The sequence below is a fragment of the Typopeltis vanoorti genome, chromosome 25 (assembly GCF_054136105.1).
Source record: "Typopeltis vanoorti isolate ZY-2024b chromosome 25, IOZ_Tvanoo_1.0, whole genome shotgun sequence".
Classification (NCBI taxonomy): domain Eukaryota; kingdom Metazoa; phylum Arthropoda; class Arachnida; order Uropygi; family Thelyphonidae; genus Typopeltis; species Typopeltis vanoorti.
Window position 1 is genome coordinate 79,205,238 of NC_143573.1, and position 14,005 is coordinate 79,219,242.

Genomic DNA, 14,005 nt, shown 5'->3' on the forward strand with positions numbered 1-14,005 from the left:
GTTGATAAAACATCATCAATGTATCTAAGCCAGACTTTGGGTTTTAAATCAGAGGAATCTAGAGCACGTTGCTGAAAATATTCTATATAAAAGTTAGCAATGGAGGGGGATAATGGCAAGTCCAGCCATGGGCTCGCCATTATTCTCACCCTATTGCTGACTTTTATATGGAATATTTTGAGCAACGTGCTCTAGATTCCTCTCCTTTAAAACCCAAAATCTGGTTTAGATACGTTGACGATATGTTCGCTATCTGGCCCCATGGCTGCCAGACATTAGACACGTTCCTCAGCCACCTAAATAAACAACACAAATGCATACAGTTCACAACTGAGACTGAAAAGCAGAACACACTTCCATTTCTAGATACACTCATCACACGTCTTCCTTCTGGCAGTCTTTCCTCCACTGTTTACCAGAAACCGACACATACTGGCCAATATATACACATAAACTCCTACCACCATCCAACACATAAACTAGGTGTCATTAATACTCTAAAAATCAGGACTTTGAAGATTTACTCCAATGAATAAGTGCTTAAAGATGAATTTAAAGTTATCAGCAATACTTTCCTAAAAAATAGTTACAGCCAAAACACTATCAACAAAATTTACTACAAGACCTCACTAAAAAACAAAGATAAACTAAACTACAATAAAACTATAACCATTCCATACATTAAAGGGACATCAAATAAAATAAACAGAATACTACAGAAATACAATCTTAAAACCACCTTTAAACTTCCTGCAAAATTAAAGAGCCTACTCAACTCATCTAAAGACCCATTCCCTCCGCTGGCATATTCCGTATTTATTGCACCTGTAATCTACCCTATGTAGGGGAAACAGGTCGCACAATTCCTATCAGACAAAAGGAACCTAAACGGCACATTAAATATAATAACTATGGTGAAGGTGGCCTTTCTGATCATGCCCTGAACACTTTACATAGAATTGACTGGAAAAGCACCAGTTGTTTACGTCACACCAAAACATGGTATGAACGTAAATTTAAGGAAGTCTGTGAGATTCTTATCAACCACCCTAATCTTAACAATAATGATGGTCTAAAAATCCCAAGCATATGGAAGGCACATATTCTACTCACTTAACCTTTCTCCCTACGAGTTAACTATAAACAGGACTGTAGATAATCCAGAATCTTAAATCTAATATAACAATTGTCATGTTAAATCAGGATATCATTGTTACTGTAAGAAAACTATTTATATGAAAGACTGTTTCTCTAATGTTAGCTTAAATAGAATATTGCTTTGATGTAGTTTTTAATTAATTAATTAATTTTTTTATATTCTATTTTCACTACAGGTCATGCCAGTAAAATAACCATCGATCAAATCATTGTCTCTTTAGCATACTGTGTGAAATGTAATTCAGCTTGTCTCTGTATTTATGTGTATACTCCATTTATGATGACCTTCATATAAAGGTTGAAACAACAGGAAATTAAAATAGTTATTTATAACGTGGTTGTAGAGTCCATAATTTATCTAAAATGAATACTGATCACCGTGTAACACTAAAGGAAAGGTTTATCAATGAGCTGTGATGTTTAGACTTGTAGAAAATTTCTTGTGCATATTTTTGGACTTCCTGGAGGTGTTATGTAATAATAATAATAACAACATTTACATCACAGAGCTGTCAAACTCCAAAGACAATGTTTAGAGTCGATGGATATTCACAGCATTGCAACAGCCTTTACTGCTATAGCTCAGATAGTATTAATTTAATTTTGCTTTTTTGAAAGTCAACAATGCTTACTGCCTGTTTGGAGGATGTAGATAAATTTGACTGCATGTGCGGGTATTTCTGTAGTTGCAGGTTTAGAGATTTGATTGGTTGGTTGGTTTTTTATTTTTATTTATTTATTTATTTTGGTGAAAGATGCTAGGGATGAGGTTCTGACAGTCATGAAAAAGTTTGTATAGGTGAAAATTCAAAGATCTAAAGGTGGACCTGATATAAATGGCCTCACAATTTGGTTGGCAGGGAAAGCAATAAACCAAATTATAGCGGTTTAGAATTTCATCATTTGTTTGTTTTTCTATGGTTTTTAGATGGTTTAGTAATTTAAAGTGACTCATAAAGACAAAATTATAATTTGAATATTTAAATATATACTTGATGGCTTTATGTATATTACGTAAATATGGGCATTTTAAAATTCTGTGGGGAATATTTATTTTATCTCTCAGGTCTTACTTTTGCTGTAGAGATGACATAATCTATTAGTTGTTACATGGTGGTGCTACTAACCTTCTGAAAACAGCACACCGAAACAAGAATTACTGCTATGGCATTTGTGATACCATAATTTTTCAGGCTTACAAAAAATAATCATCCATTAGGATGCAATTCTGAAGGAAAAAATGGTGAATTTTTATAAGGCATGATTTTTTTTTTTTTTTGTTATATTATATATTTCATGTTATACTACAGACTGGCATACTTCTACATATATAAAGTAATAACGAAAAAAGTAATATAAAAAAAAGCAATGATGAAATTAGTTCTGACAAAAAAACACTCATCTATTGTAGGAAAACCACAATTTCAGGGCGTCAGTTGACTTAACATTTGAAACCCTGAAAGTTGAGCAAAGGATAGATAACTGTTATTAAGGTGGCATATCATAATATTCTGTACATTCCTTGAAGGTACATGTCAGAAATTTGATGATAACGATATATATATATATTATTATTAATTTTATATATGTTTTTCGGTATTTTTTTAATCTATTTTTGTCATAGTCCCGAAACCCTGCTCAAGAGACAACATGCAGACCCTTTTCAAGCCTCCAATAGGTGAGGGGATGGTCTACAGATATGAGAGACCTGATCAGCTTTGAATAGATGGTATCAAAGGCAATATTATATTAAAAACGAGGTGGTGGTCTCATATCAGGCGAGGAAATATCTCTCTCTCACCTAACAACAATCAAAAACATCCATGCCCATGGCAGGATTTGAACCCACAGCATGTTAGTTGGAGAGCAGATACACAAACTACTTGGCCTGGTTGGCCAAGTGCTTAGCCTGAAATTTTTAACCTCTCCCCCTCCCTACACACACAAAGGTTTAAGAGGAGTACTTTAACTTTACAGGGAATCATGGCATTTGGATAGAAAGGTTATGAAGGAAGGGAGGACATATATATTTCTTCAGCAAATATAAAGCTGGTATTGGAACTACAACAAAACAATTCTCTAGCAGCATCCAGCTAAGTGAAGGATGGCAATCTAATAGTGGCAAAATATAAAAAATTCAAAATAACCATACAAATCTTTGATACAGCCATAGAAAAAATTAAGGCCTGAGTTAATAAATAAATCACAATATGTTCTCTTAGTAGATACAAAACATGCCTGGAAGTTTTCCAAAATAGGTGAGGATGTGCCCACTCTCAACTGACAAGAAACATGTTGTCAGAGAGAGAACACTACAACTTCAGGTAGAACATCAGCAGTCATGGAATGACAATCAATGACATATCTGCACACAGCACACGATGCCACCACCTCCCTGAAAAAAAGAGAGCGAAGCACCAGTTCAGTTGATATCTCAGCTTTGTGTGTTTGCATATACATTTGTTCTCACCCAGGAAATGGTATATAATTATACACTAGTGCTATATAGTAGGACAGATTAAAGGTCATATAATTCAGAAACCATAATCTGGAGACCTAGAGATCTGGAAATCATTAAGTGGAGACGAAACACAGAACTTTTTCAAGACATTTAACTATCTCCTCACTCCCCAAGCAAACAAAATGGACCTCAACAACACCAAGCAATGACGTTCATTTTCCACTTAAAAACATTCACAAACATCTATGTCCACAGTAGTGTTCAAACCTGTGGGTGAGAAAGAAGAAGTGCTATCTATTGGGCCAAGCAGGCAAGTGAGAAAATATTCCTACTTTTATTTCTGAACAAACTGCAAGTTCTATGAACTTTTTAGAAAACAGGTATTTTAGTATTTTTATTTGGATTTTCCATTTTGAGAAATCATAGCATTGGTAGATAAAAAAAAGAAAAAGAAAAAGGTACAAATGCTTTTTTATATCACTCCCACACACCAGTCAAGTCCTATAACAAATAAATGCTGTATGTGGGCTTAATTAAGAACAAAGTAATCTGTTGATTTTTTCTTTAAGAGCTGGAGGTTGTAGTCCTTGGGGAATAATTCATGAAGAAGGCTATTCCACAGAGCTGAGGTTGGTGGAATAAAAGATGATTACAAGTAGTAAGTTTAGTGAGTCAGCAGTTCGTAAAAGAATATCTGCAGTTGCTGCTCATGTTTCTGTAAATTTAGCAGAAATGGGGAGAGGAAGAGAATAAAAGATGCTACTTCTGCTAATGACACCCATAGAAACATCCATAGAAGAGATACAATAAGGAAACCGACTGTCTGTGAGACAGTGGCTGAAGAGCGTCTGTGAGAGAGGGATCATTAATCAACTGAATCCCTTATGAACTGCATCAAGAATTTTTAGAAATGTCTTAGGTACAAAAAAGATAAGTTTTTTGGAAACTGAAGATGGTACAGAAGTGATGTGATTATGCCAGAAAAGATTAGGAGTCAGTCAATCCAAGAAGATCTAGTCGTCTTGATTGTTAAGCAAAGCATCGTCAAAGGCGAGTATAGAACTACGATCTTTTTTTTGCAAAAAATGCAAAATTGTTTTGGAAGTATTGAAGATGACTAAGTTGTTGCCGCCTCCAATGAAGATTGGTATGGAGATCAATGTTTAGAGCAGTTATCATAGATGATCTTAAAGACTGAGATGTTTGAGCATTGCATGGTTTGTAATACTCATATGACAAATTTGTCATATGAGTAGGATGAGAGTACTATCAGAAACTCTATTCAGTAAAATTGAATAGGGTTTCAGATCAATAAGAAGGTACTGATGTGCCTTCAAGATAGTGAGGCACTGGATCTATATAATGTTTGCCATGAAGCATATTATTTAGACTGCGTCTTGAAAATTTGAGGGGAATTTTGCTAGTTGATGAAGGTCATTTTACTGCCTAGTAGGTCTGGTTGGCATTTCCTTCAACTGGAGAATGAAATCATTTTACACATCCTCCCTATTCTCTTTTAACCAAACCTCTCGCACAAAAAATGACAGTACAGTACCTCTTCCATATGCTCTTCCTCTTCCTCTTCCACTGATGAAAAAAATAATCTGGCCACCATTTTTTAATATTATTATTTTATTTTTTTATTATAATGACAACATATCCAGAATTTGTGGAGTAAAGGATAAAAATTAATCAGTCAAAAAGCAAGATTAAGTGAAATTTTAATACTGTATAATCCTAGTTACGTTACAGTCAAGCATAGCAAAATAAAGACCATATGAAGTGTTTAAAATATTTTCTTACTCTTGTAGAAGAGTACAGAATAAATGCAAAAACCACCATGCAGTCACTCCATTATCTGGTTTCATGAACTCTTAAGAAGTCTGAATATCATGGACTTGCTACATTATTTTTTTTGTGAATCCCACTCATGAGAGACCTTCAATAAATATGTACTAGTACCATATGTAGGCCAAGAATTAGAATAATCAGAAAATCCTCTTCTAGAGAACAAACACTGAACCTTTTCAAACCCATTGAGGTCTTTTTTGAGCTTAATTTGCAAAAACACTCTTACTGAAAGAATTAATTTGAGATTAATTCTTCCAGTAAGAGTGTCTTTTTCTTTAATTTAATCTAAAAAATGCTGAAAAGCATCATCTCATTTCACTGTGATTCTTAATGATTTTCCATAACTTAATGCAAATGTGTGAGAAAAAAAAATTATTAAAATATTTAATTTTATAACTGAATAGTACATTTACAGGACTTACCATCAGTGTTTGCTGATTTATACCTGCATCTGGAATAGCATTAAATATAAGAGCTTCATGGCTACCTGTATTTGCTACTTCTTTTCCTTCAGGTGTCAATTCCCAATGTTTATTACTTTGCTGCTCTACTGTGATTACCTGCAACAAAAGCAATTCGAACTGAAAACTATCAATGTTCAAAATAAACGAACTAAGAGTAGAAGAACAGCTAAGGTTACTAGGATGAGCACTGCCCTACCCCAAGTCCCTGACTCAGCTATTCTGACCATTTTGTGTGAAGAAGCTATGATCAACACTCATCTTAATGAGCTCAATTTCAAAAACTTAAGAACATGCTACATTAGATCACCATCTATGGTGTGCTGAAATACATAAATCACACTATCCACTAAAGTCAATTGTTCATTCATTTCATTTCATATGGTGATTCAACGTCTGTGAGTCGCTTTTACGGGGAGGTACGGCACCACCTCAATTCCCCTCCCCCCTATTTTTATCTGGGCTTGGGACCTGCATAGCTGACAATTCAGACCTATGGCTGGAGGGATTGTCTTAAGTATTCCTGATTGTATCCGTCAATGATGACTTCTAAGGCCGGAACAGGCCATACTAGGCCTAAATCCTTGATACGTATGATGATGATGATGACTGTATCCGTGGGGCCGGCTTACCTGCTTGTGCTATGAAAAACCCTGTGTCCATGCTCAAGATCGACTAACTTGGCTATGGCTGAGGAAGAAAGATCCTTAAGCATGGACACTCCTTCCCAAGGCATATGGTTGTGAAGCGCATAGCCACTAGGCTAACCACACGGATAGTCAACTACTGGTTGCCTCAACTTACAGAATCATGAAATTTCTATTATCTCTTCATCCTTTCAAAGGCAAGGCCACTAAAGACCATACATTAAAAATACAACACATTTTTATTTAAAAAAAAAAAAGGCTAGATCCCAATAACCACAGTGAATTTTGATAGCCATATCTCTTGTTACAAATATCCTTCCTTTTTGGCTGATACATCAAAATATTTATTCCATAACTATTTAAAGAACTGGGATACATTTTTAGAAGAAACACACGCATAAACCACAGTGAAAATTATTTAATTGTAAATATTTCATCCTAAGTATCTTAGGACATCATCAGAACAGTATTTAAACAAAAATTAGGAATAACATACAGTTAGGGCGCATGATTACAATAGAATCTCATGAAAACGTGCATAACGTGCTAAAGTAGTACCAAAAAAAAAAAAAAAAAAAAAAAAAAAAAAAAAAAAAAACGTTAATTATTTAACACAGTTTTGTATGATAATTTCCCATACTTTAGGAATAGTAAGAACGTCGTTGCGGTTTATGTTTGGTCTGTGTAGTAGGGCTTCAGAACTTTCTTTGTATAAACGTTCATGTTTAAATAAAGATCTATGTAAAAGTTTAGCCTTTTCCCAATGGATCCTATGTAAAAAACCTAGCAAATTTGTTTCTAGAACACCTTGAGGAAAAAATATTCACTTTTGAACCCAAACCAAAAATTTGGCTAAGATGTCGATGACGTATTTGCAGTATGGAATCATCCCGAACCTGAATTACAACTGTTTCTAGATAAAATCAACCTTCTTCATCATCGCATCAACTTTACGTTAGAAAAAAGAATCTCCACAGGGTATCTCTTTTTTGGATTTACACATCAAAAGAAAAGAAGACTGTTCCATCGCCACTTCCGTCTTTCGCAAGCCTACATTCTCAGGTCACTACATTCACAATTCTTCAGCTCATCATCCATCTCAGAAATCTGGCATTATTAAATCACTAGTTTCCAGAGCACATAAATTCTGCTCCTCTGAAGAATCTTTAAAGCAGGAATTAGAAGTTATCAAAAATACAGCCATCCTAAATGGATATAATCCCAAAACAACTCAAAAAATCATCAGTCACTTCTGCATACATCAAACCAGACAGGAAGAAGTGCATAGGATTCACATACCTTACGTTAAAGGCATCTCAGAACGTCTTTCTAAAATTATGAAGAAATACAATTTTGCCACTACTTACAAACCTATCAACCAAATTTACAATTTATTACCTTCTCCTAAGGACAAATTCTCACCCTTGATGTTACCTGGTGTTTATGAGATTCCATGCTCATGCAAATTATCTTACTTTGGACAGACAGGTAGGTCTGTTCAGAAACGCATCTCGGAACATCAAGACTACATTCGTCTTCTTAAACTGCAGAAATCTGGCCACTCTCAACACGGAATTGAAAATCCAAACCATAGGATCCATTGGGAAAAGGCTAAACTTTTACACAGATCTTTATTTAAACATGAACGTTTATACAAAGAAAGTTCTGAAGCCCTACTACACAGACCAAACCTAAACCGCAACGATGCTCTTACTATTCCTAAAGTATGGGAAATTATCATATAAAACTGTGTTAAATAATTAACGTTTTTTTTTTGTTTTTTTTTGTACTACTTTAGCACGTTATGCACGTTTTCATGAGATTCTATTGTAATCATGCGTCACTGTGGTTTATACGTGTGTTTCTTCTAATTATGAACGCACCACAGGTTTCGTTATTTAAAAAAAAAAAAAATGGGATACATTTGCCATCAATTCTAGACACATTCAGTATAACATGAGGAGAAATGAAACACAACTTCAACATGCAATTAATCATGTCTCTCCATGAGCTCTTAGTAATGGTTTCAGGTTTTCAACAGAAAAAAAATGTCTGTACACTTCTGTCGAAAATGCACTCTTCACCCAGATCCTGTCTTTAGAATGGGACAAACTAGTATTTCAGTAACAATAGAAGTCAAGTTCTTGTGACTCATCTTTGACAGAAAACTTATATTCTGCGAAATAAGCCTGCAAAATCCTGATAAACCACCCAAATATCAACAACAAAGATGGCATGAAAATTCCAAGGATCTGGATGGCATACATTCAGCCTACCTAATATATAAGATCCAGCAAAGTCAGGATTCTAGCCAATCTTCAGCTAGTATTAGAAACCATTCCATACCAACTGGCCAGAATGTACATTTATAACCATGATGTTAATATATGTATATAGATAGATACATAAACTTGTTGTTGCACCCAATGTATTTCTACAACCAACAGATAACACTAATAATAGGACTCTAGCGTCGATGTATATATGTATACACACATTTTTTTTTTTTTTTTTTTTTTTTTTTCACCAGAGGTCAGGTCAACAATTCTTGACAAACTTTATGTTCTTAGGAAGGACCTCCCACGATGAGTCTTTTGACTCCATAGAGGCCTGAATAATAATAATAATTGTTGTAGCGGTTGGTCAGTAACTTTAACAAACCAGTTTGATTGTAGTGTAGCTTGTTGTCTGTGTATAGTTGTATGCTCCAGAAGATGACCTTGACATAAAGATCGAAACATCAAATATAGATTTTAGTTATATTAAACTAAAGTTTTTATTCAAACACGGTAGTTGTCTCCATAATTTTCAAAATGAAAACTTATATTCCTTGCACACATTCACAAACTAAAGGAAAAGTGCAAGAGAATGTTGAATCTCCTTCACATTCTATCCTCTACTGAATAGGGTGCTGATTAATCTTCAATGCTTCATTTATATTGTACACTTATACATTCAAAGCTAGATTAAAGGTCTCAAGTCTGTGGTTTGGAAAGGCAGAGCAATCTGTAATGGTTGGATACTACCCATTACCAGGGTATGTAGAGAGCAGTACCATATATTCCAGGTGTGTGCTATGTGTGCAGTGCACACCACCATGCAATATCACCAATATTATATCTTTGCATTTATTCTTGTTAGATATTCCCCTAATTGTTTCCTGGCTTTGCAAGATTCCTAAAATTAAACTCAATATACTAATGCTTCACGAAGAGGACACTTTTTGACACGCAAACATTGCATCATTAATAGCTCAAATGTGACATCACAAACACAGACACCTTTGAGCCCTTTGAACAGATGTAGAGATGATGCAGTAGGTCAAATTCTCAGTGTTCCAGTGGTTTTTGAACAACCCAGAAGGCAAGGCAGGGTGTGTACTGAGACAACAGCACCCAGAAATCAGTGGCTGTGATTGGTTATTGTCAACCAATCCAACTGAACATTGTCATTTGTCATGAGTTACTGTTTTTGTTTTCTGAATTTCATCTGTTTTGCATGCGTGAAGTGTTTAAGACAATGATATAGACCAGTTTTTAATTTTCTATAAATAATTTATAACTTTTTGCCCATATTCATAATGGAAACAGTGTTCACAATGTACTGAATGTCCTGTTTTATGCCAGAGCTTTTGCAGATTGTATGATTATAGACAAAGGATGTTGGAACTTGTGCGTAAATAGGTAAGTAAAACGAGTTATTTCAGCCTTTCTTTGGTTCAATCTGGAAAATTAATAATTTCCCAAGTGATTACTTGTTCTGATTTTTGTGCGTATTATATGGCTGTATTTAAAAATCGTATCAAAATTCAAATTATCTGTATCTCACTCTAGTATTTGCCAATGATAATCTAATTTCAACATGTAAACCTTTTGTGCTTATCACATAAATGGCACATGTGAAGCATAACTATTGCTCATTTGACCTTTAAGCTTTCTATATTTAAAATTATATTAAATGATATTTTAAAGTATTCAAAATTATCCCACAATTAATTGCAACGGACCATTTATAATAAGCGCTGATGTGCTATGTACTCTTAAAACTATCATACATAAATAAAATTACTATTATACAGTCAAACTGACGTGACTAAACATACACACGTAACCACAGTAGTAAGATTTTTTAATAAGTAAATATTTCATCCTAAGTATCATAGGACATCTTCAGTACAGTTAATTCAAACAATACTAGGAATTACATATGTTTAGTCATGAATGATCCACAGGTTTCATTATACAACTGAAGTGAATTTTGTAGAGCAGATTGCATAAGCCACACAACAACACACCCAAACTAAATGGGCATGCGATGCCACTGGTACCTTTCACACATCTACCATGCAGAGCCTTTATGGTGAAGCAAATGGACCAGCTCTATCACTAAGATGAAAACAGTTGTCTCTTAACTTAAGAGTCCTGAAAATAAAGTCCCACCCAGAGTACCCTGTAGGGATTAGTCTTTTTTCTATGTTAGGAAGCTCAATATAGCATACATCCACCTGCCAAATGTACTTTTGGTATGTGTGTTAAAGAAATTATTTAATTTAAGCTATTCGCATAAATGTTGACAACATTACCTGCACCAATCTAACAGTATTCCTCCATATCGGGTTTGCACTCCATCCTGCAACCTTTCACTTTGTCAACTACAAGTCTTATACACCATCATCTGTCCATCTTCAGTTGTTTAATGCACACAGAGCAGCCCACTCTTATATTTTGCACATCTATACTGATGGTTCAAGAGCACAGATATGTGTTGGCTGTGCTGCTTTGTTTCCTGATTTTACTGTCTCCAATCAGATCCCACTCAACTGCAGTAATTATTAGCAGAGTTGCATGCCATTCAGCTTGCATTTGTGCATATAAATGAAATACTTACCAAGAGTGCGTAATTTGTACAGATTCAATTGTTTACAGACAATCTCCTCTCCTATGTGTAATTCACAACCAATGCTTTGTGAAGTGTTACAACTCTTGTATAAAATGAAGATCCTGAATTTTTATGTTCGATTGTGCAGAATTCTCAGCCACAATGGAATTAAGGGAACTCAGACTGCAGATGCAGCTGGTAGAGCAACTCATACTTCTTCCACATGCTGTTTGATAGTTCCCTATACAGACTATAGACATTTTATAAGATCAAAGCTAAATACCCAGTAATAGTTATCATGGTAGAAAGCATGGACAAACAAATTACATGATATCAAGCCTGAAACTAAGCACTGGCAGTCTGGTCAATGTAGAAATAGAAGAGAAGTTGTCTTGCTGGACTTTGCACAGGTTACAGTCATCTTACACAATCTTATTTACTGAGAGCTGATGACCCTCTTATGTGTTCAAAATACAACATACATCGTACCATTTGTAATATTCTGATGGAGTTGTTCTTTAAGATATACTTATGCCATGGGAAGTTTTTCTTTAACATGAAAAACACAAGGAAATAAATAATAATATTTATTTAAAGTGGTCTATTTCAGCCTGAATATTACAAACCAAGAGCCTCTGTAGCTAAGTCGCTACAGACAAAGCCCTTTGATCGGAAAGACCCGGGTTCGATTCATGTGAAGTGAGGAATCCTTATCTGGTCTCTTTCAACAAAAGGTGAGTTAGTTGGTCTCATACTGAGGTAGGGGATTTCCAAGAACGTTCAGGCAAACCGGCTCCGTGAACAGACACATCTACAGACGGTTGTGGTTGTAAGAATAAAAAAACTAGATACCATAAAAGGTAGAAGAGGAGGATTAAGAAAGAAAGAATATTACAGACCATCACTGGTGGCAACAATAGTTTACAAAGTAGAATGTGAACAATGGATTGATTTGAAAAAGTAAGAGATGTGTGATGTTATACATAAAACAACGCAATGGTATAATTGATAGAACTTTGCATTATTAATTATGCATTAGCTGTATTTTTTTTTTTAAAGTCATACAGAAGAGATTCATTAAGCACATCGCAGAATTAAATTAGGAATGCCATGAGAGTCCATTGACAACTATCATTTGTTACATCACTAAAAAAAAAAAAACTTTAGTGATGTGTGACAAGAGTAAGACTTTTCCATATTTTAGAGAGAGGCAGTCATTCTAATTTAAGTTCAGACAGTGAAGTAAAGCTCGTGTGTAGAGGCTTAAGTGCTGTGAGGACATCATGTTGGAGGCGTAACGGAATGTATACAGCACTCAGAAAGGATTAACATAGGTTTAATACTTCCTATATTTCGTCCTAGTCACTAGGACATCTTCGGGGATTACAAAAAAACAACTAATGTAACATGAACACAAATATCATACAATATTAAGCCCAACCACGTAGGTGACACTAAAGCCCTATCTAGGTGGAGCGTCCTCTAAGGGCAGTTGTAGGTGCCCTGGAATGTAAAGTGGGACCTCTGGTGATGAGTGTTTCCCAAATCTTCGGAAGTTTAATGCAACCGTATTTAATAAGATTTGGTTGATTTCTGAGAGCTGCTGTTGCTCCTTCTAAGAATAGTCTCTCATTCTTGAATTTGCTATGGTGGAGAATGATGGTTTTCTTCCAAGAGACCCTGTGGGTGGTGTCCAAGACATGGTCAGCCAAGCCTGACTGACCACAGTTGTGTTTACAGATGTAAGACTTGTGTTCCTCCAGGCAGATAGATGCTGATCTGCCTGTCTGTCCAAAGTACGCCAGCTTACTTTGTAAACTCCAGGCAGAGAGAAAGGAGGAAGTTGATCTTTAGTAGAACGGATAAGGGTAGCAAGTTTGCGGTGGGACTTATATGCCGTGTATAGGTTGTACTTTTTTAGAATCTTGGCTATTTTTTCGGATGTGCCACGGATGTAGTGTATGGTGATGGCATTTTTAAACTCTTGTTGACGAGAAGGACGGGGAATGGGGGAGGAACTGATTATTTTTTTGATACCGTGATTGCTGTAGCCATTGGAGAGGAAAGGGCTGTGTATGTAGTTAAGCTCAGTAGTGTGGGCGGTTCCACTGGAACAAAGATTGTGGGCTCTCTTGGTAAGAGTTTTAATAATGCCATATTGTTGAGAGGGGTGGTGGTGGTGGTGGGAGAGTTTGTGAATGCATCTGCCTGTGTGTGTGTGTGGGGGGGGGGTTTCTGTATACAGTGAAGGCAAGTGTACCATTAGGCAGGCATGTAAAGGTGTCTAGGAAGGGTAAACAATTGTTCTTTTCCTTTTCCATAGTAAACGGGATTCTTGGATGTAGGCTGTTGAGATGACTGAGGAAGGAGTCTAACGTGTCTGGGCCATGAGGCCAAATAGAGAACACATCATCTACATATCTTAGCGAGACAGAAGGTTTGAGTGGGGCTGAGTCTATGGCTCGTTTTTCAAAATCTTCCATATAAAAATTGGCCAGAGGGAGTGAGAGGGGGACCCATGGTGGTTCCCTCTATCTGATTGTAGATTT

At 35.6% G+C, this 14,005-nt stretch overlaps 1 protein-coding gene across 1 annotated transcript in view; it reads right to left on the reverse strand.

Annotated features, from left to right (window-relative positions):
- The window catches only part of alpha-PheRS (phenylalanine--tRNA ligase alpha subunit), a 274,725-nt gene that overhangs the window by 243,630 nt on the left and 17,090 nt on the right, over positions 1-14,005 (reverse strand). Inside the window, exon 2 of the mRNA XM_090414434.1 lies at positions 5,893-6,030. Within this exon, the coding sequence (XP_090270560.1) occupies positions 5,893-6,030 (138 nt within the window). The remainder of the gene's footprint in view (positions 1-5,892; positions 6,031-14,005) is intronic.